General features: G+C 69.0%; 3 protein-coding genes across 8 annotated transcripts; 1 reads left to right on the forward strand and 2 right to left on the reverse strand.

The window, feature by feature from the left end:
* Nucleotides 1-481: 481 nt before the first annotated feature.
* Nucleotides 482-13,923, reverse strand: PLXNB1 (plexin B1; the record flags this gene model as incomplete). The annotated part of the gene is made up of 19 exons (XM_084907424.1): nt 13,905-13,923; nt 9,983-10,020; nt 7,912-9,024; nt 6,933-7,115; nt 6,576-6,704; nt 6,393-6,493; nt 5,741-5,873; nt 5,319-5,479; nt 5,002-5,130; nt 4,816-4,924; nt 3,821-4,504; nt 3,580-3,702; nt 3,368-3,490; nt 2,904-2,997; nt 2,583-2,755; nt 2,089-2,240; nt 1,459-1,564; nt 909-1,045; nt 482-682 (listed from the first exon to the last, which is right to left on the reverse strand). Coding segments are annotated over exons 3-19 (3,845 nt in total), but the record flags the coding sequence as incomplete, so codon positions are not given.
* Nucleotides 13,924-16,239: 2,316 nt separating this feature from the next.
* CCDC51 (coiled-coil domain containing 51) lies at nt 16,240-22,218 on the reverse strand (the record flags this gene model as incomplete). 5 transcript variants are annotated; one of them, XM_084907427.1, is made up of 4 exons in its annotated part: nt 16,240-17,600; nt 18,047-18,211; nt 18,579-18,883; nt 22,014-22,218. In XM_084907427.1, 4 exons carry the CDS (start codon nt 22,216-22,218, stop codon nt 16,890-16,892), a joined length of 1,386 nt encoding a protein of 461 aa, XP_084763553.1. In that variant the 3' UTR covers nt 16,240-16,889. The 5 variants fall into 5 exon arrangements, with proteins under 5 accessions (XP_084763553.1, XP_084763555.1, XP_084763554.1 ...); XM_084907429.1 differs by lacking the exon at nt 22,014-22,218 and adding an exon at nt 21,492-22,003; XM_084907428.1 differs by lacking the exon at nt 22,014-22,218 and adding an exon at nt 20,460-20,481.
* TMA7 (translation machinery associated 7 homolog) lies at nt 22,143-24,582 on the forward strand. Of its 2 annotated transcripts, none has more exons than XR_014793852.1 (4): nt 22,143-22,232; nt 22,319-22,374; nt 22,475-23,556; nt 23,860-24,582. XR_014793852.1 is itself a non-coding variant. In XM_084907432.1 (4 exons), exons 1-4 carry the CDS (start codon nt 22,217-22,219, stop codon nt 24,252-24,254), a joined length of 195 nt encoding a protein of 64 aa, XP_084763558.1. In that variant the 5' UTR covers nt 22,143-22,216; the 3' UTR covers nt 24,255-24,582. The 2 variants fall into 2 exon arrangements, 1 of the variants encoding a protein (XP_084763558.1); XM_084907432.1 differs by having other exon boundaries at nt 22,475-22,562; nt 24,220-24,582.
* The last annotated feature ends 1,543 nt before the right edge of the window (nt 24,583-26,125 follow it).

Raw genomic sequence — 26,125 nt, forward strand, 5'->3', positions numbered from 1 at the left:
GTCCTCCGCTGCAAGAGGAGCCGCCGTGGTCTGTGCCGATTTCCCCGCACAGCGGGTCCCGCCCCGGCTCCCAGCGGGGCTCCCAGTGGGTGGTCCCAGGGGGTGCTCCCAGGGGGTGGTCCCAGCGGGGCTCCCAGTGGGTGGTCCCAGTGGGTGGTCCCAGTGGGTGGTCCCAGGGGGTGGTCCCAGCGGGGCTCCCAGTGGGTGGTCCCAGCGGGTGGTCCCGCCCCCCGCCCCCCCCCCCTGCCACAGCGCCCCAGCGGGGCTCCCAGGGGGTGGTCCCAGCGGGTGGTCCCAGTGGGTGGTCCCAGTGGGTGCTCCCAGGGGGTGGTCCCAGCGGGGCTCCCAGTGGGTGGTCCCAGCGGGGCTCCCAGCGGGTGGTCCCAGCGGGTGCTCCCAGGGGGTGGTCCCAGCGGGTGGCCCCGGCCCCGGCCCCGGCCCCGGCCCCGGCCCCGGCCCCGCGCCGCCCCGGCCCTCCCGCCTCCAGCCCCGGCGGCGGCGGCACCTGAGGAAGCTCCTGGCCGGGCCGGCGGCGGTGACGTTGGGGTCGGCCGTGTACTCGAACCCGCCGTGCGGCAGCCTCCGCTCCGCCGCCCCGAACCACACGGCCACGGGCAGCGCGGCGGGCGCGGGGTGCGGGCCGGTCTCACAGCGCAGCTGCCCCGCCTGCGGCCCCGGGAGCCTGGGAGGAGGCGGGAGGCGGTGGGCCGGCTGCCGGGCCCGGGAAGGGGGGTCTGGTTCCGGGAAGGGACCCAGGAAGGGGGGCCGGGAGGGAGGGGCCCGGGAGGGGGGCCCAGGGAGGGGGGCGGGGAGGGGGGACCCGGGAAGGGGGGGCCCACGGACCCTCGGCGCCCTGCCCTGCTGAGCCCTCCCCCGGAGCGGACCCCCCAGCGCCCTCCGCCGCTCACAGCGGACACGGCCGCTCTCCGACCACCACGCGGAGGTCCTCGGGCCGCCCGGTCAGCAGCTGGGCGCCCCGCAGCGTGAGGCGGGTGCCCCCCGCTCTGGGGCCTCGGGCCGGGAACAGGGAGTGCACCTTCGGGTCCTGCGGGACGGACGGACAGACAGAAGGATGGACAGTCGGACTGACGGTCAGACCACAGACAGGGAGGCCGGAGCCAAGGAGACACAAAGGCCCCGGGCCGAGCCCAGAAACCCGAGGGCTGGGAGGAGCCACTGGAGGGGTGGGCGGGGCCAGCGGGGAGGTGGGAGGGGCCATTGGAGGGGTGGGCGGGGCCAGCGGGGAGGTGAGAGGGGCCACTGGAGGGTGGGCGGGACCAGCGTGGAGGTGGGAGGGGCCGGCAGGATGGGAAGAGCCAGCAGAGGCGGTGGGAGGAGCCAGCATGGGAGGTGGGAGGGGCCACCGGAGGGTGGGAGGGGCAAGCAGGGGAGGTGGGCGGGTCCACTGGATGGGTGGGCGTGGGCAGCAGAGGCGGTGGCCCCTCAGCAGCCAGGCACCTGGTAGGCAAAGTCGAGCTCCGAGACCCCTCGTCCTCTTCCGGGGACTTCCACGGTCACGGGGCCGGTCACTTCCTCCCCGCTGGCCTCCGTCACACACACGAGGCTGTGGGCACAGGATGGGCCATGGGCACAGGGCGGGCCATGGGCACAGGGCGGGCCGGGGGCACAGGGTGGGCCGGGGGCACTAGGTGGGCCGAGGGTACAGGATGGGCCATGGGCACAGGGCAGGCCGGGGGCACAGGGCGGGCCGGGGGCACTGGGTGGGCTGAGGGCACAGCGCGGGCCGGGGCCAGGCCACGCCCAGGGCTGCCTCCTGCCCCGTCCTCCCTGGGTGGATGGGAACCCTCCGGGTTGGAGGGGACCCCAGGGGGCCTCCTGGAGGCTCTGCAATCCGGGGATCCACCAGCTTCCCGGGGTCACAGGGTCAGGCGGGGGCCGGGATGGGCACGGTGCGCCCGCCCAAGCTGGCAGCGCTGGGCCGGCCTGGCGATGAGTGACCACGGCGCCCGGCCGCAGCCCCAGCCCTGAGCCCGGCGACCAGGACCAAGCGGGCAGGGGGCAGGGGGGGCAGGGGCGCCCCGGGAGGGGAGGGGCGGGGCGGCCCTGAGCCCGAAGCCGCCCGCTCACCTGCTGGACACGGCGTACTCCCGCGGGTCCACGGCGCAGGGCAGCCCGGCCACGCGCACCGTGTCCTGCACGTCCCGCACGCGCTGGCCCAGGTTGGAGCCCCTGATGGTGACGCGGGTGCCCCCGTCCACCGGCCCGCTCAGCGGCTCCACCTGCCGGGACAGGGACCGCTCACACCGCCCCCGGGGGACCGGCCCAGCGCCCTCCGCGCCCGGGACCCTCGGCAGACCTGACCCTCCGCGCCCGGGACCCTCGGCAGACCTGACCCTCCGCGGCCCGGACCCCCCGCAGCCGTGACCCTGCCCGGGGCCCTCCGGACCGGGACCCCCGCGGCCAGGACCCCCAGCGGCCCGGGACCCCAGCAGCCGGGACCCTCCGCGCCCGGGGCCCTCCGGCCCAGCGCCCTCCGCGGCCGGGACCCTCTGCGCCCCTCCCCCCCGGGCGGCCCCTCCCCCCGGGCGGCCCCTCCCTCCCGGGCGGCGGCTTCCACGCACCGAGTGGATGCGGGGCGCGGGGCACTGGGTGGCCACGGCCCCAGCCGCGCCGCAGGCCTCCCGAGCCACGCACCGCGGGTGCGGCCCCTGGCACCACACGCAGCCGAACCGGGGCGCGGCCGTCTGGCAGAGGCTGCAGTCCCCGCGTCCCACCGAGCAGTCGTACAGCAGCACTGGGGGCAGAGGCGGGTGAGGGGCATGGGGAGCCGGGGCCCCCTTCCCCCTCCCCACAGCCGGGGCCCCCTTCCCCCTCCCCACAGCAGCCCCGCCGCCCGCCGTCTCCCGCCCACCACCCCCGCCGCCCCGCCCCGCTCCGCTCACCGTGCAGCCCGCTGGCGCTGTCCACGCGCAGGCGGCCGGCTCGGCGCAGAAACAGCCCCACCCGGAGCTCCGGCTGCAGAGCCTCGTAGCTGAGCTGCGGGGACAGGAGGGCAGGGGTCGGAGCAGGGCTGGGGGGCAGCAGGGCGGCAGGGGCAGTGCCTCCGCTGTGAGGGCGATGGGCGGGAGGCCACCAGGTCCGCAGGGTGGCCCTGGGTCCCACGTCAGGGAAAGGACCAACATGACCCCTGTGAGACCCCCAAGCCAGAGATCAGAGTTGGGGTGCAGGGGACTCCATGGGACCACAGAGTCAGAGGTCAGAGCCACCGAGACCCCTTGGGGGCACAGGGCCAGAGACAGCTGAGATCCAGGGGCCCCATGGAGCACAGGGTCAGGGGTCAGAGAGGGGGTCCCGTACTCCCTGGGGTGGCAGGGTCCGAGCGGGGCTGGCTGGGTGAGGTGCGCACCTGGTGCTGCTGGCAGGTGACGTGGCACCGCGTGTCCGGAGGCAGCTCGCACTGCACCTGGGCCGGCACCGCCACCTCTCGGCCCTCGAGCTCCATCACACACTCACTGTGGCCGGGGCCGTCCTGGGGGCGTGGGCAGCGTCAGGAGCGGGCCTGAGCCCGGCTGTGAGCCTGCCAGCAGCCGGCCCCCCGCCGCCGGCCTGGGCCCTCACCTGCAGGAGGCGCAGGTTCCTGCCCAGCAGCCGAACCTGTCGCTCCACGTGGACCGGCAGCAGCTCGGAGCCCTGGACGCTGTCCACGCAGGGGCAGGCACCGGCCCCCCAGCTCCCCTCGTCCTGTGGGCACGGAGCCAGGCAGGCATGGAGCCACGCCGGTGCTCCCCGCACGGGGGCCGGGCCTCCCCGCCCCTCCCCGCGGCCTCCCCGCCCACCCCGGCCCCTCCCGGGGCCTCACCGGCTCCCAGGGCCCGGGGCCGTCCAGCTGGTAGTCCAGGCCGGACAGCAGGAGGGGGGCGGGCGGGCCCTCGAGCTCGGCCGAGTCCCCGTCGCCGGAGAGGAGGCTGGAAGTGGAGAAGGCGGGCGGGTCACCCCCCGGCCACTCGTCCGCCTCGGGCCGCGGGCTGCCTTCTCTCGGGAGCCAGTCCAGGCCGGGCTCGGTGGCGCCGGCCGCCCCTGGGAGGGGGGTGGCGGGGGCGGCGCTGGGCGGCCAGTCCGGGGGCCCCGAGGGGGGGAGGGCACCGGGGCCGGGGCTGGCGGGGGCCGCGTCGGAGGGCGATGGCTGGGGGGCCGCCAGGTCCGTGGGGGTGGCCGTGGGCTCGGCGTCAGTGACAGCGGGGACGGTGGTTCCAGGTCCGTCCAGGGGGCTGGGGGGGAGGGGGCCCTCGTGCAGAGGGGACCCTGTGGTGGCCGAGGCCAGGGTGGGGCTGGGGCCCGCCCACGGCCCCCCGGTGCTGAGCGCGGAGGGCCCGGTCCCAGGTGGGGTCTCTGAGGCTGCGGCTGGGGAGGGCTCCACGGGCTGGGTGTCAGGGGCAGGGGTGACGGCGGTCGTGGGGGATGGGGAGGGGGAGGGGGAAGGGGACCGGGACGGGGAGAGGGTGGGGGCATCCTTTGCGGGAGGGGCCGGGGAGAGCGGGGGGCTCTGGGGGAGGCAGAGGAAGGCAGGAGGGCCGGCAGCAGGCAGCAGGCAGCAGGCAGGAGAGGATGTGTGAGGAGGAGAGGAGACCAAGGGGAAGAGAAAACAAACAGCCCGTTAACTCTCCATTGGAGGGCGGCTCCGGGGTCTGTGCCGAGGGCCAGGCCTCGCTGCCTCTCAGCCGCCGATGCCCCTCCGGCGGCAGCGGCCGCTCAGGTGGGCCCCGCGGCCTCACGGGGCGGGCGGGCAGGCCAGGCCGTGGAGCAGCGCTTACCCGGGCACCCGACCCCGCAGGGCCCCGCCCGAGTCACGCTCACCTGCTGGCTGGCCACCACGGGCCCGGAGTCGCACGCGGCCCTGTGCGTACACAGGTGCTGCCAGACGCACCAGTTACACCCCCAGCGGCTGCGCACGCAGGCCTGGCACCTGCACAGACACAGCCGTGGGCACAGGGCGTGGGCGTGGGCGCGGGCGGCGGGCCTGGGGGTCAGGGAGGCACTCACGGCGCAGACGGGTGCAGCTCGGTGATGGCAACGCAGTCGTAGAAGGAGAGGGCAGCCTTGGCAATCAGGACCGCGCCCAACCTGAGCTCCAGGCTCACGGACACGTGGTCTGCAATGGGGGAGGGCCCGCTGAGGGGGCGGGGTTTCCAGGCCCCGAGATCACAGAGTGGGAAGGCACCCGGGTCGGGGCACAGAGTCCACTGGGGATAAAATGGGCACTTCGGGGGTTGGGGACTCGTCGGGGGGACTCAGGGCCCACCCACACCCCGGGAGCAGGCAGCAGGCAGGCGGGCTGGGGGGCCGGCCCCCTCTCTCACCCACCGGCTCCTCTCGGCAGCGCTGGGGCCCCGCTCGGGTCTGGGGAGGGGCACCTCACCCCCGACGGGGTGGGCAGGGCCGGGCTCTGGAACTCCCCAAAGTGGCAGGAGTAGGACTCCCCCGGCCACAGCGGGGGCAGGTCAGGCACCGACAGGAAAACCTGCCGAGAGAGGCCAGGGCTCGCGGTCGGGGCCATGGGCAGCAGACCCGGGCCTGTACCCGCCCGGCAGACTCCAGTGGGACCAGCCCAGCTCTCACGGGCAGCCTCGGGCCTGGCCAGTAACCGCCAGCGGAAGCAAGGCCCGAGAAGTGGCCTGCGCCGGCCACGGGCACTCAGCACGTCTGACACCAACAGCCACGGTGCGGACCCACCACCAGAGCCCTTCCCCGACACACACACACACACACCCCGCTCACTCACCTCCCTCCTCTCCTCCCGGCTGATGCTGGCGGGGCTCACGGCTGCCACCTGCAGGCAGCCCGGCTCCGGCCCGAAGCTCCACAGCCACGGGGCTGGGCCCTGGCCCCGCGAGCACTCGGCCCGGCGGCTGCACCTGGCGGGAGCGACCAGTGTCCACCGGGACCGCCAGGCGGGGGCGCTCACGGGGTAGGGACACCTTCGGCCTGAGGACAGGGGGCAGTGCCCTCCGCTGGGCCGGGACACTGGGCTGGGGGTGCCTGCCAGGCCCTGATCCCGGGGCGGAGGACGGAGTCAGGGGTTGAGGCAGGCAGGGGGCGGGGATGGAGAGGCAAGAGCCAAGGACCAGAAATCCTAGAGAGGGCTGTTATTATTATTATTATTATTTTAAATACGTTTGTATTGGTTTCAGAGGGGGAGGGAGAGGGAGAGAGAAACATCAACGATGAGAGAGAATCATGGATAGGCTGCCTCCTGCACACCCTCTCGAGGGGATGGAGCCCGCAACCTGGGCACATGCCCTTGGCCGGAATCGAACCCAGGACCCTTCAGTCCACAGGCCAATGCTCTATCTACTGAACCATACCAGCCAGGGCCTGGACAGCGCAGTTAGGGCTGGGGCTGGGGAGAGGTCAGGGGCCCGTGCAGCACCCACCTGCCCAGGAGCACGCACCACCCGCAGTACGGGTCCCTGTGAGCGAGGCAAGAGGCACAGTCCGGGTGCTGAGCACAGGCGGCCACCGGGACCCTGAGGAGCTGGGACAGCACAGAGGGTTGAGGCCGGCGATCCCAGCAGCCCCCCCCCTCCGGCCCGGCCCCAGCGCCCGCCGGCACTCACGGTGCTCTGGGTCATGACATACAGGTGCTCGGAGGCCCCGTCGAAGGTGAGGTCCCTGCTCACCGGGGAGCCCGGCTGGATGCTCTGGGTGGAGTACGGGTGCCCGTCACCGCCCGGGCCCAGGAGCACCTGAGATTGGAAACCACAGGCCGTGCCACAGGCCGGGCCTCCCGCTGCCCGCAGGAAGCGACTGGCAGGCAGCGCAGGGCTCCCCACCAGCCCGGGGGCCGGAGGGGTGGGGGTCACAGTCAGACACGGCCCAGCCCTCGGAAGGGGAGCCTGGGGCTGGGGTCGTGTCCCGATGCCCTGTCCCAGCCTCAGGGGTCACGGGCAGCCCGGCCCTCCGGGTGAACTCACCCTGTGCAGCTGCCCCTGACTGTCCCCCAGGAACGCGATGGTGTGGCCGTCCTCCACGGTCACCGCCACCGCCGTGAGCTGGACCCCCGGCCACTCCAGCACCGGCCGGGCTTCCAGGGGGACGCGGCTGGCCATGGGGCTGGGCGTGTGGTCCGAGCCACAGGGATAAGCATCCAGCGTGTCCTGCGGGGCAGGGAGCCCGTGAGCCCTCCGGATCCCGGCCCCGCCCGCCCCGCCCCCTGCTTCCCCGGCCCCGCCCACTGCCTTTCCCGGCCCCACCCACTGCCTTCCCTGTCCCCGCCCACTGCCTGCCCCGGCCCCGCCCCCTGCCTTCCCTGTCCCCGCCCACTGCCTTCCCCGGCCCCGCCCCCTGCCTTCCCCTCTGTTCAACTCTGTCCTCTCGGCTGAGCCCCAGGGACACCCCAGTCCCTGCCCCAGGCTCTGCACCAGCCTCGCTGACATCGCCCTCAGCCCGCCTGCCCAGTGTACCCCCCGCTGCCTGGCCGGTCTCCAGCAGCACCTTCCTCCTCGGTGGACGCCCACCCGTCTGGGCCCCACCTTCGCCCACCCCTGGCCTGGGAGCCGCTGCTTCCAGGTGTGTGAGCTTAGCCTCTTCCTGGACCACGTTTCCAAAGGCCCTCGCAGCCAGCACGGTCCCCAGTCCGCTCTGGGCACCTCTTCCCTTTCTGAATCCTGAGCTAGAGCCGGAAAGCCTCGCCCTCACCTGCCCTCTTGCTCAAAAAACTATCCCAACAGGACCCAGTCCCCACCCCATTCTGGGCGGCGGTCCCGCATCCCCCAGAGCCCAAACACCCTCTCCATCACTTACCCAAACGCAGTCCCTTCGGTGCCCAGCCCAACCCCTCCCCTCCCCCGTCCCCCTGACGCCATGAGGTCCCCCACCACCCACCCAGATACAAAGGAAGCAACACCCCCAGCTCCCCCTCGGGCTGCGTGGCCGTGGCCGCCACGGGCTCACCACGGGCAGCTGCGCGCAGTCCGAGTTGACGTCGTACTCGATGTAGGCCACCTCGGCCCCGTCCTCCGCGCGGCCCTCCCGGGTGTAGCAGGCGTCCCGCGTGCGGTTGGCCAGCAGGTCCACGTCGTCCAGGGCGAAGGCGCAGAGGGCAGAGCCGCCCGCCGCCCCGGCCGCGGCCACGGGGGGCCGGCCGGCGGCGGGGGGCGCGGCCGAGGAGAAGGCGGCGAAGAGCACCTGGCCCCCGGCCCCCCGGGGGGCCGCGGCCAGGGCGGCGGCCCGCAGCAGCCCGTGGCGGCCGGCTCCGCAGGCCAGCGGCAGCTCCACGTAGGAGTAGTAGTGCAGGTCCTGCAGGCACACGCGGGACACGTAGGCCCGGAAGGCGCGGGCCTGGGCCCGCAGGTCCCGCCGCAGGAACAGGAAGTAGGCGCTGGGCCCGCGCCCGAAGGCGCCCACGAAGTGGTGGCTGTACTCGGACAGGCGGCCCACGGCCAGCTTGGCCGTCTCCTCGTAGGAGAAGGCGGCCTGGGGGTCCGGCGGCCGCAGGGCGCGGGTGGTGATGGGCGGGATGCTGCCCCCCACGCCCCGGCTGGTGTACCCCCGGCCCACGAACAGGAGGGGCTGGCCGGCGGGGCCCCGGGCCACCAGCCCCACCGTGCTGACCTCGGGGTCGTTGGCGGCCACGTACTGGGTGTCGCCGGGCCGCTCCGGCCGCAGCAGCAGCCGCCCGAGCTGCCCCAGGCCCCGCTGCTCGCACACGCCCTGGTGCACGCTCCCGCACACCACCAGCGCCCCGGGGCCCACCAGCAGCAGCTGGTTGGGGTTGTCGGTGGGCCGGGCCTGCGGGCACTCCTCGGGCACCACGGGCGGCAGGCAGTCCCTGCTGTCCAGCACGGGGCCGGTGGGCACCGTGGCCTCCAGCTGCAGCGCCGGGCTCAGCTGGAACAGGAAGTTGGTGGCGCCCAGGTAGACGGTGCCGGAGGCGGGGTCCCGGGCCAGGTGCTGCAGCTGCGTGCCGTTGGGCGCGAAGGCCTCCGGGGCCGGGGGCTGCAGGGCCAGGGCCCACCCGGCCCAGAGCGCCTGGAGGAGGGCCGGGCCGAGGGCGGGCATGGTCACCTGGGGGGGAGGCGGGGCGGGCTCAGTGGCCACCGGGGAGGGGCAGGGCGAGCAGAGGCACGTGGTCCAGGCGGAGCCCAGGCCACACACAGGCCTGGGCATGTCCTTCCTGGGACCTCCCAACTGCCCGGTTCCCGCAAGCACTGCCCTCTCGGAGGGAGACCTTGCCCCACCCCCTCACCGCCTGCCCTGGTCGCCACCATCCGGGGACACAGCCAGAAGGGGCAGGAGGGAGCAGGGATGGGAAGGAGGAACCAGAGCCCAAGGAGGGCGGGCCCTCTGCCCAGCCGGCAGTTCCTGGGCAGCAGGAGGGAGAGAGCGGCCCCTCGGCCACTGGCATGTTAGGGCAGGGCGGGAGGAGGGGTAGGAGCAGGGGGAGGGGGTGGGAGCAGGAGAGGGAGGGGGAGCGGGAACAGGAGCTGGGGGAAGGGGAGCAGGAGTGGGGGGGAGGGGAGCGGGGGCAGGGCTTTCAGGCGGAGTCCAGGAGGCAGTGAGCACAGAACCAAAGGGCTGGAGAGGGAGGGGGTCAGGGCCGCGGGGAGGAGGCCTGAACGGCGGAGCCCCGTCCTGCAGAACCCCATAGAGGTGGGAGTCCCGCCTCTCCCGGACGCCGGGGGAGGTCAGGATGCCTGGGGGGCAGTCAGGATGCCTCGGGGGTGGTTAGGACAGGGGAGGGGTCAGGATGCCTGGGGGAGGTCAGGATGCCTGGGGGCGGTCAGGATGCCTGGGGGGCAGTCAGGATGCCTCGGGGGTGGTTAGGACGGGGGGGGGGGGGGTCAGGATGCCTGGGGGAGGTTAGGACGCCTGGGGGCGGTCAGGACATGGGGGGGGTCAGGACGCCTGGGGGGAGGTCAGGACACGGGGGGGGGTCAGGACGCCTGGGGGGCGGCAGGACACGGGGGGGGGGGTGGTCAGGACATGGGGGGGGTCAGGATATGGGGGGGGCAGTCAGGCTCACCTGGCGGGGCCGGCTGGGGCAGCAGACAACAGCATGACCTGCCGGGGGAAGGCAGCGGGTGAGCCAGGCGTGTGGAGGCAGCACCAGGCACCCTTCGCGGCCCGGCCTGCCGGTGGAGCTGGGCCCGGCCTGGCCCGCGGCCACCACCGCATTCCACAGGGGACGCCTCCTCAGCGCCCACACAGGGAGGGGGCGGCGGACCGGAGCCCTGGGGCCTGGGAAAGGGCGAGAGGAGGGAGCCCGCGGCTGGCAGGCCCCGTGGGACCGCCCGGCCCCCCGCCCCGCTCCCTTCCTGGCAGGCTCCCTCCCGCTCCGTGCACACGCCACCCGTCCGGGCACCGGGCTGCCCCGGCCGCACCGCCACCATCACAGGCAGACACATGCTCACACACACCAACAAGCACATGCGTGCTCACACACACAGATGCCTGCAGACACCATCTGGACACACAGACACACAGGCAGACACACCACCCTCACGGAGCCACCTGCACCGAGGCACATCCACCCGGAGACAAGCTCCCGACACACGCAAACACACAGGTCGCCCCTCACACAGGCACATGTCACAGGCACATACCGAAGGCGTGCTCACATCCAGACACCCCACAGGCCAGGCACTGGGCCCAGGGCCGCGGGCCAGGCCAGCTCCTGCCATTTCCTCCCGGCAGGTCAAAGCCGGGCCAGGACCGGGTGTGGAGAAGGGAGGGGGCGGGCGGATGGATGTCCTAGAACTGTGGTCAGCAAACCGCGGCTGGAGAGCCACTTGCGGCTCTTTGGCCCCTTGAGTGTGGCTGTCCCACAAAATACCACAGCCTGGGTGAGTCTATGTTGAAGAAGTGGCGTTAGAAGAAGTTTAAGCTTAAAAAATGTGGCTCTCCAAAGAAATTCCAGTCGTTGTGCTGTTGGTATTGGGCTCTGTGGACGAATGAGTTTGCCGACCACGGCCTAGAATAAGACCCCACTGTGCCCCATCCCCGGAGCTCCCAAACCTTGGGTGTCTGCTCTCCGCACAGACCCCTCCTCAGAGGCCCCAGCCACGGCCTGCGAGGACCAGGAAACCATGGCAACACCATCGTCCCGGCCGGTGGCCCCCGGCCAGGACAGGCCGCGCACCGCAGGCCGTGAGACACTCGCCCACTTCCTGTGCCCGGGCCGCGCTGCCCAGCCCCTCCTGCCACCCAGCTGCCGGGCTCTGCCCAGGCCAGCTCCTCCCGGCAAGGCCCTGGGTGTCACCGAGGCCGCCTGGAGCGAGCGAGGGGGGCTGGGCAGAGGCTCCGGCGGAGGAGGGTCCAGCGGCCCATGGGGCCGAGGCCACAGCCCGGCCGGGCACGGCTCCCGAAATAGCTGGGGGTTTCCATTTTGAGTGAGAGAACAGGGCTGCTCTATGGGCGCGGAACAAGGCTCCTCTGTTCGCCCGAGGGGGCGGGAGGGGGCGCGGGGCGAGCGTGAGCCCAGCCCGGAGCCGGAGCCCGGAGCCCCCACTGGTCTCCAGGGCGCGGGGAGCGCCTGCCGCAGGACAGGATGTGCCTGATGGCAGGGCCGCTCTGCCCGCCCCTCCCGCCCGGGGCCGTGCCCGGGGCAGAGGGTCCGGTGAGACCAGCGCCCCCCTGAGTCACGGACAAACATTTGCTCAGTCTGTGCCAAGGCTCTCCAGCCGGGAGCAGCCACCGAGGCACTCCCGAATGCCAGAGCGCAGTGGGGTGGCCCAGGGGGAGGGGAGGGGGGAGGAGGGCGGGTCGGACGGCCCCAGGCCACGGGAGGGCAGGCTGAGGCTGAGGCTGAGGCTGACCCTCTGGGAAAGGCGGCTGCGCCATCGCTGGCCCCGGCCTGCACCGGGCGGCCTGCACCGGTGACCGCGGAGCCGGGGCGGGAACAGGCGATTCCTCCTCCTCCCCGCTGGGCACGGCCCCTCTGCCACGGCCACAGCGCAGCCGGCCCGCTCAGCCCCCCTCCGCAGGGCCTCCGAGCCGCATCCCCCATCCCGCTCCTGAACCCCAACCCCGCCTCTGGGGCACCTGGGCCTGTGAGGAGGTGGAACCTCCAGCCCAGCCTCCCCATCCCATGCCCGCCTGACCCGCAGGCTGCCCTCCTCCCGGCCTTCCCACGGCCGCTCCTCCGCCTGGAGTGCCCACGCCCCTCCCCTCGTTACCCCACCCCCAGCCTGCGTTCCTGGGGACCCGTCCCCAGCCCACCGGGGGGCTGGGCCGCTCTGCTCTGGCCGTGACACAGGACGTGGCACCTGCCTGGCATCAGTGGCTCAGCCAAGGCCCCGTCCTCCCTGCGGCTCCCCCACCCTGGACGGGGACAGCAGGGGGCCCCGCACCCGGACGGGGACAGCAGGAGGCCCCGCACCCGGACGGGGACAGCAGGGGCTCCTGGGAGCGTTCTGAGCTCCGGTGTCAGAGGCAGGTGCGAGCCCCAGGGTTTTGTTTTTCTGTCTTTTTAATCCTCGCCCGAGGGTATTTTCCCATTGATTTTTGGAGAGTGGAAGAGAAAGGGAGAGACAGGGCCTTGGGCGGGAGGAGCCGGCCACGGAGGTGCCTGCCCCTGACGGGAAGGGAGCCGGGACCTTTCACTTCGCAGGCCTCCAGCGCTACCCACTGAGCCGCACTGGCCGGGCAGGCCGATCTTCAGGAGCAGCCGGCGCGGGGGGCAGGAGGGCCTGGGAGGCCAGCCTCCTGCCCCGACCTGCACAGCCGAGGCATCCCGCCCGCGGCCCGACCTCTGGCCCCACCGGCCCGGCCTCGACCTCGCTCTTGCCCCTGCGCGCCCGGGGCCAGAGGTCCCCGCCCCCTCCGCCGGCGCAGCCCGAGGCCCCGTTCCCGCCGGCGCAGGGCAGGCCCCGGGCCTGGGCGCCCCCTCACCCGCGAGGGCGCACAGCCTCTGCCCCACCGCCCTCCTCTCGGACCCGGAGCCGCTCTCCCCTCCGCCTCCGGCCTCCGCCCGCGGGTCACTCAGTGACGGAGCGGCCCGGGGACCCGGGAGGACCCGCCGCCACCGGCACCTGCGGGGCTGCAGGGCGCCCCGGGGCGGGGAGCGGGCGGCGGCGGGCAGGACCCCCGGGCGGGGAGGGGGCGGCGGGCGGCTCCACCTCCTCCGTCTCCCAATCGCGTTCCGGGCGGAGCCGCGAGTTTCCCTCCGCGGAGCAGCGTCCAACTTCCCGGCCCGAGGCCGCCGCCCCGGCCGCCCCTCCCGCCGCCCCGGGACCCAGCCCGGCCGCACTCACCGCCGGGGGCCGGACCGGCGGGACCAGCGCGGGGGCTCCGCTCCGCTCCGGCTCCGATCTGCGCCCCGCGGCCGGGCTGGGCCGGCGCCGTTACCCGGAGACCGAGGGCGGGAAGCTCCCCCGCCGCCCGGCGCCGCCGCCGCGGAACAAAGAGACAAAGCCGCGCGCCCGCCCGCCGGCCCCGCCGCCCGCCCCCCGGCCCCGCCGCCGCCCGCCGGCCCCGCCGCCCGCCCCCCGGCCCCGCCGCCGCCCGAAGCCCCGCGCCCCGAGCTGCCCGGACCCGCGGCCCCGACGTGCCGGGGGCGGGATCGTGGCGGCGGGGGCGGTGGGTCCCCCGCTCCGCCGGCCTCACCTGCGCCCGGGAGGGGCAGAGGGGGGACCGGGGCGGAGGGGGGACCGGGGCGGAGGGGGGACCGGGGCGGAGGGGGGACCGGGGCGGAGGGGGCCGGGGCGGAGGGGGGACCGGGGCGGAGGGGGGACCGGGGCGGAGGGGGACCGGGGCGGAGGGGGACCGGGGCGGAGGGGGGGCCGGGGCGGAGGGGGGGCCGGGGCGGAGGGGGGGCCGGGGCGGAGGGGGGGCCGGGGCGGAGGGGGGGCCGGGGCGGAGGGGGGGCCGGGGCGGAGGGGGGCCGGGGCGGAGGGGGGCCGGGGCGGAGGGGGGCCGGATGGAGGAGCCGGGACCCGCGCCCTCACCTGCTCGCTGCCCGCCCCCTCCCTCCAGCCCGCGCTCGGGCGGCTCCCAAGTTTGTTTACCCGGAGCCCGGGCTCCGGACCCACAGGCACCGCTTCCGGCCCCACCGGGCACCGGGGCCCCTCCCCGCACCCCCCTCACCGTCACCCTCACCGTCACCCTCTCCCTCACCCTCAACCTCTCCCTCACCCTCACCCTCACACACTCACACTCACCTTCACACACACTCACGTGCACGCCGGGGGCGGAGGGGTCGCGGGGGCTGTGCCCCTCGGAGGCCGGCGGCTGCGGAGTCGCGGGGAAGGCGCTCCCTCCTCCTCCGCGGCCCGGACCTGCCCCTCCGGGAAGCCCTGGGCAAGTCCCAACTCCCCGGCAGCGAATACCTGGCCTTCCCGAGGGGCGGGCCGCGGGCAGAGGCTCCCGCTCCGCCGGGCCCGCGTGTGCCCCCTGCCGGCCGTGTGCGTGTGCCCCCGCCGCCCACGGCCCCCCTCGGTAGGCCAGTCCTGGCGCCTGGGGGCAGGGGGCTCACTGGTCACCCAGAGTCACCCTGAAACCCAGGGGCCGTGTGTGTGAACCTGTGTGTGTGTGTGTGTGTGTGTGTGTGTGTGTGTGTGAGAGAGAGAGAGAGAGAGAGAGAGAGAACCGGAAGGCTCAGGCCGTCCACACGCTACTATCCAAAGGGCTACCACCACCAGCACCCTCTTCCCACCTGCCAGTTTCCATTGAGTCTGCCGTCATGCCTGGCCAGTTTGGCTCAGTGGATAGTGTCCTCCTGCGGACCAAAGGGTCCCGGGTCCGATTCCTGTCAAGGGCAGGTACCTGGGTTGCAGGCTCTTCCCTGGCCCCAGGCCCTGGTCGGGGTGCATGCCAGCGGCAGCCCATCGATGTGCTTCTGTCTTTCCCTCTTCCACTCTCTAAGATCAATGGGCAATGTGCTCTGGTGGGGACAGAAAGGAAGAGTCCGCCTTCACTCTAGTCTACCCAACTCCGCCTCCCAAATCCCCTTCCCAGCATCTCCGGTCACCCCCCTCCCCCACCCCGTCCCCGTCCCCTCACCCCCAGGACCCCAGGTGCCCGCCAATCTGCACCCCAGCTCCTCTGCCTCCTGCTTTCCCCGTATGCCCCACCCGCCCCACAGCCGTCCCCAAGCCAGACCACAGCTCTCCTCCCCACAGCCCGCAGCATCTGCACCCTCTCCCCCTAACCGGTTTGTTCCAGTGCATCCCTGCAGGACCTCCCGCACCCAAAGGGACCTGGGACTTGCAGCCCCCGCAGCAGCCCTCATCTGTCCACAGACACGGCCCCCCGCTGCCCGTCAGGACTTTGCACATTCCACGGGCAGAGGTCGTGTCATCTGTTCCATCCTGGGGACCTGGCCGGTGCCGCTCAGTGGATAGAGCGCTGGCCTGCGGATCGAAGGGTCCCGGGTTCGATTCTGGTCAAGGGCACATGGGTGTGCAGGAGGCAGCTGACCAATGATTCTCTCTCATCACTGTACCTCTCTCTCGCTCTCCTTTCTGAAATCAGTAAAAATAAAAACAGCAAAAGCGAAGAAAGCCTTGCCAGGGGTGCAGTGACGGAATGACCAGGCGGTCCATAGCACCGGGGACAGAGGGCGTCATTTGGACTGAGCACAGCTCGAAGGAGGGAGGGCTCCTCCCGGAAAACTGGCTCCAGGGGCACCCCCTCAGGGTGCGTGCGAGCCCTCCCCACTGCCCGTGCTTACTCAGGACACACAAGACACCCACACCAGCTGGCCTGGGAGGTCAAAGGTCGCCCTTCCCCTGGAAAAAGAGCAGGTCAGAGGTCCTCAGGGTAGTCAGCCTCATGCCTGCCAGGCACCGCCCACCTCTGGGAGGCTCTCCCGCCACTGCCTCCCTCCACCTCCGGCCGGCAGGCTGACCTCCGCTCAGGCCTGTACGGCCACCCCTGGGCTGTGCAGGGGGACACTCAGCCCAGTGGCACCCAAAGCACTGCACCCGGGACCCAGGCGGCCCCAGTCCCCTCATTGTCTGCAGAGTATTTACCCCCCAGCCCTGCCCTGCCCCCTGAGTGTCAGTCCAGCATTCGAACCAGTGGGTTCCCCCACCGGGGCGGAGAGTGACCAGGGGGGCGGTAACCGCGGTCACCATCGCCAGGCAGCAGGCGGGGCTCCCTCTGGAACGCCCAGGCTTCCTGACCCGGCGGCTGGGCGAGCAGAGGGCAGGCAGGAACCCAAAACAAAACGTCCAGACCCAGGAGACCGTGAGACGAGAGGAGCTGAGGGGGAGAGTCCGCAATTCCAGACCAGCCCTCGAGTCTTTGTTGTTGTATTTTATTTTTAAATATATCAATAGCTTTAACTTTTTAAATTGTTGATAGTGTTACAGATATCTCCCATCCCCCCCTTTAGCCCCCCTTCTCACCCCCCCAGGTCTTCACCACCCTACTGCCGGTGTCCGTGGGCAATGCACATCCCATAAAATAAAAGACAAGCAAATTGATCAAATGGTGGAACAACCAGTCGCTATGATACGCACTGACCACCAGGGGGCAGCTCCTGCATCGAGCGTCTGCCCCCCGGTGGTCAGTGCGCTCCCACAGGGGAGGGGGCGGCAGTAAGGAGTGAGGGGTCCCGGACTGCGAGAGGGCGCAGGCCGGACTGCGGGCCCTCCCCCCAGTGCACGAATGCCGTGCACCGGGCCCCTGGTAGGCATGTAAGTTCTTTGCAAACCCTCGAGTACTGAATCTCCATCTCCAACAAGTAAAACAGTTGATATAAATTACTTTAAATAACATAAACTCAGACGTTTTAATGAGACGTTAGCACAAAGTTTTCATAGTTAATACAGAGGAGCACTGCCGACGGAGGGCAGTGTGTCTGCCACGCACGCTCCACACAGACGTGCCCACACTCGGGCCGAGGTGCGTGTCCCCCACGAGGCACTTCGCCACCAGGACCCTCTGCCGCGTCCACACCAGCCAGCGAGGCCCTCGGCGCGGGGCGGCTAGCTGGCCCTGAACAGCATGTAGAGCATCGGCATGGTGGCCACGATGGTCAGGCAGGTGGCCAGCGTGCTGTAGATGGTGTTCCTGTTGACCCGGGCCTCCAGCCGCTGCTCCAGGTCCGGCAGCACCAAGACCAGGCCCCCCGGCTCCAGCGCCGCGCCGGGCAGAGCCGGGTCTGCCTTCGCCAGCTGCACCACCCCGGCCACCTGGCCCAGAGTCTTCTCCAGGCCGTCCAGCTGCTCCCGCAGGCCCTCCAGGCAGGAGCCGACCTGCCGGGAGAGGCCGAGCTGCTCTCTCAGGGCGGCCGAGAGCACGTCTGCCTCGCCGCCTCGGGTGGGGGGCCCGGAGCCGGGCGCCGGCTCGGCCCGGACCAGGCCCCGCAGGTCCGCGATGAGGCCGTGCAGGTCGCGGTGCTGGAGGGAGTAGCTGGACGCCTGCTCCCGGATGGCCTCCTGGAGGCTGGCGGGCCCCTTCTGCGCCTCCAGCAGCAGGGCCTTCAGCTCCTGCAGCCGCACGCGGTTCACGTAGGTGGAACCGGCCACGCCGATCAGGGCACCCAGCACCGAGCCGATGACGGACCAGTTCTTGGTGCGCTCGGCCCGCGCCCGCTCCTTCTCGTGGCTCTCCCGCACGGCCGCCGAGAAGAGGGAGAACTTCTCCCGCTCCGCGTCTTCCGCCCGCAGGTAGGCCGTGCGCAGCCTCTTCTCCTCCTGCGGGGCGAAGCTGGTTACACAGCCGCCATGGCTGTCGGCGCATTCCGCCCTCACCCCGAGGCCGGCCTCGGGCCTGGCACAGGTGACATGCCAGCGAGTGCGGGCAGCGTGCGCCTGGTGTGGGCGGAGCAGGGGAGTCGGGGTGGCCAAAGCAGCTGCACTACCCCCCCTACGCCCCCCCCCAGCCGTCTTGGTGTTTGCCAGACAGGGATGTGCCGCCAGAGGGGCGTGTCTGCCACGCTCTGGTGCCCCCTCCTCGGCCATCTGGGGCCAGACACACGCCCGGCAGTCCGCCCAGCGTTCCAGGAGGACGTGGGCGATGGGCTGAGCAAGCCTGGGCCCTGTCCCTCCCAGGCCTGACCCTCGGACCGGCCGGGTTCCCATCGGCCCTCCCGGGGCTGCCCGGGCCCTGCCCAGGTGAGGGAGGCCTCCCGGGGGCCTGCCTGCAGCATCCGGTGCTCCAGCGTGGCCAGCTCCAGGTACTGGCTGTCCTCCTTGGAGATGCGGTCCAGGCGGTCCCTCACTGCCTTCAGCTTGGCCTGCTGCACCTCCAGCTGCTCGTGAGCCTCGCGGACGAGCCCTCGAGCCACCATGAACACCTTCTCGGCCTGCGGGGAGGACAGGAAGCTGCCTGGCTGAGAAAGGGCTGCGGGGGAGGGGGCTGGAGGGAAGACTGAGCCTCAGAAACAGCACCTGGTCAGCCAGGCATCCTCCGAGGGCAGCCCCGGCCCCCAGGACCAGCGGGCTCACCCTCCCGTGGGAACACAGGCCCGAGCGCCCGGGAAGCGGCTGAGAGTGCGCACAGACCCGGGGAGAAGCCTGCTCTCAGCTCATGGCGGGCGGCGGAGTTCTCCTCGCTTCCTGCTACACAGTGTTTCACAAAGTATCGAACTTTAAAAAGACAGTAGCTGTGAGAACTTGTGATAAGGAACTTCTACTCCACCCCCCCCCCCGCCCCGCCCCCTGCCCCCTCACCTCCGCCACGTTTCCCTGGGCCTCTCGGACCTCGCTGAGCCCCACAAACTCCTCGTACCGCTCCCACCAGGCGGAGGCCGTGGCGGCGGCGCGCTGCTGCAGGCGGCGGCCCAGGGCGCGGCCCTGCTCCGCCAGGCGCTGGGGCAGCTGCGGGGCCTCCTCCTCCGGCCTGTCCCGGCGGGGCTGCCGGGGGCCCGGGCTGCACAGCGTCCTGGTCACCAGGAGGCCCCTCCGCACCAGCGCGGGGGGCACGCCCGCGGCGCACTGCATGGCGGGCAGGGCGCTGCACCCCGTCGTCGGGAGGCCTGCGGGGGACACAGACGGTCAGCTCCCAGCGGAGAAAGGCGGGCCACGTCAGGTCAGGGCCCGGGCCTCGGTCAGCTCTGGACCGACCGGCTGCCATGACAAGGTCCACACCGCATGCCACCCCGCTGGGCCGGGGCCCGCCAGGGGAGTCCGCGCAGGAAACCACGCCTCCCCCCCCCTCCGCACCAGCCCCCTCGGCACCCTCAGCCAGGTCTCTGCCAGGACTCAGATCCCAATTCTGGGCCCAGGTTTCTGACGTCTAGGAGAATGGTCACACCTGAGTTTGTTCCCGCCGGGAAAGGCCCACCAACTCCCTAAGGAACCGAGGACCCCAGGGGGTTTCGGGGACAGACCCCTCCCGGACTCCCCGGAGGAGGACCAGGCCTGTCCCCGCAGAGGACGGACAGGGTGTCCTCGGCTCCCCCAGCCTGCCCGCCCGCCTCCACGCCCACGGCTCCAGGTCACAGGCTCCCGTTTCACTTGCCTCCGGCCCAGCCACGGACACAGCCACGGCCCCAGCTCAGGTTCCCGGGGCCCCTCCCGTTCAGCCTCACCCGGATGTTTGGGGCCCAGCCTACCTCTTCCCCTGAAGGAACGGCCCGGGGCGTCTCCCCTGCCTGCCAGGCCTGGCCGAGCCCCAAAGCCCCAGAGCCGCTGTGGCAGAGGAACCCCCTTCCCAAGAGGGCAAGCCTGGGCCAGCAGCACCCTCCTCTGGCCAAACCCTCCCCTACCCCCACGTCCCGGCTCCGGCGCCAGAGCGACACCTGGTGGCCACAGGCAGAGGCGCTGGGACAGGGAGACCCACGGAGGCGTGCAGGTGGGAATGGAGAGGGGCTTCCTGCCCTGGGGGACGGAGCAGAGGAGGGGCAGAGCCCGCAGCCCCCGCCGCCGAGCGTGGAGAAGCGCCAGGCCCCCTGGACGCCACGCCGGGGGTCGGGGACACAGCCCCTGGCAGCGTGGCCGGAGCGGAGAGCGCAGCAGGAAGAACCATCCGCGGACAGTGGTTCCACGTTGCTGCTGCCCCTGCCCCTGAGTCCCAGCCCCGAGGCCCCGGAGCACATGCCATCCTCGCCCCAGGGTCTGGCAGGCCCCCAGGCCCCATGCGGAGCCCCGCACACCGTGACCCCCAGCAGCCCTGCGGGTGGGCCTCCTCAGAGCCAAGTCTGCAGCCCAGCACACTCCCCTCCTCAGCACGCTCGGCAGAAAGGCGTCCCGGCTGTCACTCCCCCCCAACCCCCTTCCCTCCCGAGCCCCCTCCTCCACGTTCCCTCCGGAGGCCCCCAACGTGTCCACCAGCCAGTCCAGCAGAGCTCCTCAGATCCCCCCCCCACACCTGCAGCTACCAACAGCCTCTTTCTGAGATCACACTCCCTCCCCTTCCTCCGGCTTCCTCGCCTTCTCCCCGGCTCCTCCCAGACCAGCGGGAAGCAGCCCAGTCCCGGACCCAGGACGCCCTCTTGGCAGAGATGAGTCCCGGACCCAGGACGCCCTCCTGGCAGAGATGGCAGCTACAGCCTCAGGTGACACCTGGCAGCTCCTCCTACGCCAGGTCCCCTCCCTCAGAGCCCAACTCACCTGGCATCAACACCAGTCCTTGGTGGCCAGCAAGCCCTCGCCTCTTCCTTCTCTCCATCCCTCACTCCACTCCGCCTGCCCACCAGCTAACACGGCCCCTGTGCCCTCCACCCGGCCTCGCTGCTCCGCCCGTCCAGCCGCTCCCCCTGACGCCATGTCTCCTCTCGGCAAGGCCTTCCTGGGGCCTCCCTTCCGTCCACCTCGCCCGCTTTACTTTCCCGCCAGACACACACGTGGCCTTTGTGTGTGGCCTCAGCCCCCCAGAACGGAGCGCGGTGACGCCGGGCCTTCACATCACGAGGGGCCACGCCATGACGTCCAGTCCCTCTTCCTCCAACCCTGCCTTTCCCACAGCCTGCTCTGGAAACCCCACGTCCGACCTGGGCCAACAATCTCTCCTCCTCCCGACTCACCTCCATCAACCAACGCCGCTTCCTTTCGTGACCCCGAATCCCTCTTCCTCTTGCCCCCGCCCTGGTCCCACTGGCCAGCGCCCCTCGCCTGGCTTTCCCGGGCCTCTGGACAGGTCTCCCTGCTTCTGCTCCCGCCCTCCCCCCCCAGTCCCCTGTGGACAGAGCTGTGGTCCCTTCAAAACACGTCTCTTCTGCTCAAACCCGCAGCAGTCCCCACTTCTCTCACGGCAAACGCCATCCCTGCCCCGGGCCTGCCTGGCCCACCTCCTGCCCGCCTTCTTCTCTGTCTCCCAGTCTCCGCACCCTGCTCCCACCACAAGGACCGTCCCCACGGCTTTGTGGGACATTACTGTCGTGTACGCCTGTGTAAGTGTCAGGGGTACAATGCGATGCTGTGATACACCTGCAGACTGCTAAACGTTTGCCACGATAAGGTTCGCACACGCCTCCTCCGGCTCACGTAACTGCCACGCGTGGACTTCACGGTGTGGCTGGAACACACCAGCCTATCCCCCCTGCAGGGCCTTCACACCGGCTTCACTGTCTGTACTGCAGCTCCCTGCCCTTTCCCACGACCTGCTCAACCGTCATTGCCACCCCCCACCCCAGCACTCCTCACCCACTGCCTCTGCTTCGTTTTTCTCCAGGGACATGTCACATGACCTACGACAAGTATTTCTCTTCCTTGCTCGGCTCAGAGTCCTGAGCCGTCTGTCTGACCCACCCCGGCGTCAGCTCTGCCAGAGCAGGCTCCGCTTCCTCCCCGGCTGCGTCCTCAAGCCCAGACCACCTCCTGCGCGTGGCACCAATTCAACACAAACGCTACGGACATCAGCAGAAGGGGCAGCACGTCGCGATCGGGGCTGTATGACAAAGACCAGATGCCTTCGGGGGGGGGGGGGGCTCCAAGGCTCTGGGGCCGGCGATCTAGCCCCACCCCACCGCCTCCCGGCAGCGTCAGCCTCGCGGTGCCTTCCTGCGTCCGCACACACGCGCCGAGGAGGTCTGTGCACAAGCCCTCCCCTCGGCCTGCAGGGCTCTCCCCGTCCCGCGCACGGCCCGGGGCTGGCGCCTTCCGGTGAAGCGCCCTCCCGGCCCCGGACCTCCCCTGGCCCGGGACCCCCAGCACCACCCCCCGTACCTGGCCCGCCTAGCACCTGAGCTGCCAAAGCCCGCGGAGCGGCTGCTCCCGCCTCCAGAAGGCCGCTTCCGGCATCCAGCACACAACTTCCTGTGTGGCAGCCAATCAGCGGGCGCGGCGGCGGCGCAGGCGCGGGGCCGGGAGCTTGACTTCCGGTGGCGGGGCTTCCGGTGGCGGGGTCTACGGCCGGGGCGGCAGGCACCATGTCCGGCCGCGAAGGTGAGTATGCGGGTTTGGCGGGGCGGGCGGGCGGGCCGGGGCCCGGCGGCACGGGGCCCGGGTGAGCGTGCGCATGTCGCCCGCAGGTGGCAAGAAGAAGCCGCTGAAGCAGCCCAAGAAGCAGGCCAAGGAGATGGACGAGGTGAGGGCGGTGCGGGGCGGCGCGGGCGCGGGGGCGGCGGTGGGGACCCGCCGGGAGGGGGAGGGAGCCCGCCCGGACGGCGCCCGCTCTGCTTCCCCAGGAGGACAAGGCGTTCAAGCAGCGGCAGAAGGAGGAGCAGAAGAAACTCGAGGAGCTGAAAGCGAAGGCCGCGGGGAAGGGCCCCCTGGGTAAGTGAGGGCCGGGCCGGAGCCGCACGCCTGCCCGAGCATCAGCCCGAATGCGGGCCGAGCAGGTCCCGGTCCGCCCCTCGGTGAGTGGCGAGGCCTCGGGCCTCCGTGTCCGCCGCTGCCAGGCTGGAAGGGGCGGGAGCCAGACCGGCCTCTCGGGCAGGAAGGGAAACGCAGAGGGCCCTGCAGTGGGGTTTCCAGACAGGCCCCAGCTGCGCGGCCCCCAGCGCCGGGACGCGCTGCCCATGTTGCTGACGGGCGGCAGATGCGTTGGCGTCCTGGGTCCTTTGACTGTGGGATGTGCCTGGACAGAGGCAGCACAGGCTGCCTGGCGGCTGTTGCTCCGCGTGCTTTTTAAACCGGACCCTCACCATTCTGCCTCTCCTCAGATCAAGCCCAGCAGCCCCGGTGTGGTCTGTGCTGCTGCAGTGCTGGTTACATTCATCAAATTGGGATCACTGAGCCGGGGGCGGGGGGCAGTGGAGGCTGGGATGGTGGAGTGTCGTCCAGGCTCCCCAGGATTTCCCTCCCAGTGGGTTTTATTGTTGTTTAGCCACACAGCAGATTCCTTTTTGGATGGTGTGATGAGGTATCCTTTTAAAAAAACATATACGTATTATTGATTTTAGAGAGGAAGGGAGAGGGAAAGACAAACATCAGCGGTGAGAATCATTGCTTGGCTGCCTCCTGCACACACACACACACACACACACACACACCTTGGGGAGCCAGCCCACAGCCTGGGTATGTGCCCCGACTGGGAATGGAACCCTGACCTTCTGGTTCATAGATTGATGCTCACCACTGGGCCGAGCACATCCTGTAATTTTTTAAAACTTTATTCTGTCACAATAGGATCTCCATTCCTACACTGGGCATACCCAATTCTACAACTATTTCTTAAATTACATACTGTTGGCCACAAACAGTCATTTGTAAATAGGGAAAAACACGATGCTGAGTGAACCAGACTCCAGGGTCATCATATAGAACAGTGTTTCCCAACCTTCTCTCATGATGAGAATCACCTGGTGGAGTTGTTAAAACACAGATTCCTGAATCCCAACTAAGAAGTGCTAAACTAGAATTTTTGGGAACATATAGGTAAAATTGTATACTTAACTAGTGCTCTAAGACAGATTTTATATACAGAGCACTAAGTTAGGAATGCAATTTTACCTATATGTTCTCAAAAATTCTAGTTTAGCACTTCTTAGTTGGGATTCAGGAATCTGTGTTTTAACAACTCCACCAGGTGATTCTCATCATGAGAGAAGGTTGGGAAACACTGATATAGAAGGTGTGGGATGATGTGACAGTTAAGAAGATGGGTTTGGAAGTCAGACTGCCCGGTTGGAATCCTGGCTTCATCACATGCTGGTTTGTAACGAACAACACCTGACACTCAGACTTCGTATCTGTAAAGTGGGTGTTGAGCCAATCAGCGATGGAGCACAGGACACAGTGTGGCTGCAGCCAGTGCACAGCCGTTCCGGTGCTCTGCTAGGCCTCAGTCTACACCCCCACCCTCCCTCGGGAAGATCACATCGGTAAAGCCCGACGTGCTGGTCAGAGAGGACGCCCGTGGGAGAGGGGAGCCGAGCCGTGCTGGGCTTCTGCCAGCACTGTCTTTCCTCTGACACCTTCCCTTCTGCAGCCACAGGTGGAATTAAGAAATCTGGCAAAAAGTGAACTGCTCCTTGTGCCTGGGGCAATGGTGATCCTCGATTCCATTCCTGTTCGCACGTCAGGACTCCCTATCACCACATCTCCTGCCACCTGGAGCTGGGATGAAGTGTTGTCTTGGAGACTGTGGTACATTTAAGAATAAACTTTTGTAAAAAAAAAAAAAAAAAAAAAAATGATAACGATAATTATGCATCGGCTCATCTCTTCACTTCTCATTCTGCCATTTCAACATTAGCTGTGTGGTCAGAGGAAGCCCAGCTCAGAATCCTGTCAAAGCGTGTTCTTGGAGATACTCTGTGTAACACCTGGAATTAAACCAACTTGCTGGAAATGGCTGCTGTTTCTGTGTGGTTGTACATACGAAGGAATACATGACGTTGGTGGGAGGATTTGTGTTTTGGAAAGAAAAGCCACTCTTCTCTGACATCCACATTGCCTCTTAACGGGGCTGCTGGGCCATTTGCGTAGTCTACTGCACGCAGGCTGGGCTTGTGCCAGCGACAGTTCCTGTTGTCAAGGAGCTTCTTCCAGGAGGGGAGCAGGACAAATACACCCTGCACCATGAAGGGAAGCAAGTGGGGGGTGCGGGGGGAAGACTCCTAAGAGTCTAAAAACCAAGCCTACGCCCGGGTCCCCCACTAGGGCTTTGAGAGGTCCTTCCTGGTTCTAGGGTCTAGTGCCCTAGAACATTCAACCATCAGGGAAATTAAATCGGACCCCTTCATATTTCTTCCAAGAACCATCCCCAACCCTAAGCCCTCACCTGGATTGTTGCAGTCACGTCCAAACTTGTCGTCTGCCCCTACCCTGGTTCCCTCGGAACCCAGAGTGGTGGTGCTGAACTGCTGTTACCTGGTGTCTCTGGGCTCAAATCCCTCCGTGACTTCTTAGGGCAAAAGCCAGGGTCTCTACGATGACCGTGAGGCCCTAAGGGATCAGACACCACTCCCTGCCCTCCCATGGCTGCTCCTCCATCCTGAGCCTCAGTGGCCTCTGTTCCAACAAGCTCCTGCCTCACCTTGTCACCGACTCACTCCTCTCTGCCTGTTGCTCTCCTGGGTACTGGAGACTCCCTTCAGACGACGGCTCTTCCTGACCACTCTAATGGAGGTCGTGCTTCATTTCCCCCCCTGACATTTGTTGATTATCACCCTTCCCTCCAGTATTAATTCCTGGAGGACAGAGGCCATCCATGATGTGTGCTAAGTGCATGTTTACTGAGGCAACTCAGAGGCACAAGTCTGAATTTCGCTCCGGAACCCTGACACACTGGGAGCAATGTGAAGCTCTCAGAATGTGTTCTCCACAGGGTCTCCAGAGTGACGGCAGGGGGCGTCGGTGTCTCTCACATAGATGTCTCTCCCCCCTCCCTCCCACTCTCTAAAACAGTGTTTTTCAACCTTTTTTGGGCAAAGGCACACTAGTTTCATGAAAAAAATCACGAGGCACACCACCATTAGAAAATGTTAAAAAATTTAACTCTGTGCCTATATTGACTATATATAAAGTAATTCTCTTGAATAGGAATCAAATAAACACAAAGAAAGTATTTTATAATTACTTTATTATGAAATATTAAGTAAACAAAATAGTGAAAAATTATAAAATTCTTGTCTGCACCTACGGCATACCAGTGCCGCGGAACAGCGGTTGAAAAACGCTGCTCTAAAAAAAAAAAAAATCAGTGAGGGAAAAATGTCCTCGGGTGAGGACAAAAACAAACCCCAGCAGGTCTCTAGACATGGTCAGATTTTGCTAGGTCAAAACTGGAAAAGGTTTGGATAGACCCTGTTTTATGGCGAATGTGCTCGGTACTGACAGGAAAGGGAAGCCCGCTCTGGCCCTCTCCCGGGAAGCGGAGCCGCCATCAGCAC

Source organism: Pipistrellus hanaki, assembly GCF_964339955.1.
Source record: "Pipistrellus hanaki genome assembly, contig: scaffold_80, whole genome shotgun sequence".
In the NCBI taxonomy this organism is placed as follows: Eukaryota; Metazoa; Chordata; class Mammalia; order Chiroptera; family Vespertilionidae; genus Pipistrellus; species Pipistrellus hanaki.

What these genes read in the sequence shown, in the direction of transcription:
- TMA7 (XM_084907432.1), top strand. An exon ending in AGGCCAAGGAGATGGACGAG is followed by an intron (nt 22,375 to 22,474) that starts GTGAGGGCGGTG and finishes CTGCTTCCCCAG; the next exon opens with GAGGACAAGGCGTTCAAGCA. An exon ending in CGCGGGGAAGGGCCCCCTGG is followed by an intron (nt 22,563 to 24,219) that starts GTAAGTGAGGGC and finishes TCCCTTCTGCAG; the next exon opens with CCACAGGTGGAATTAAGAAA.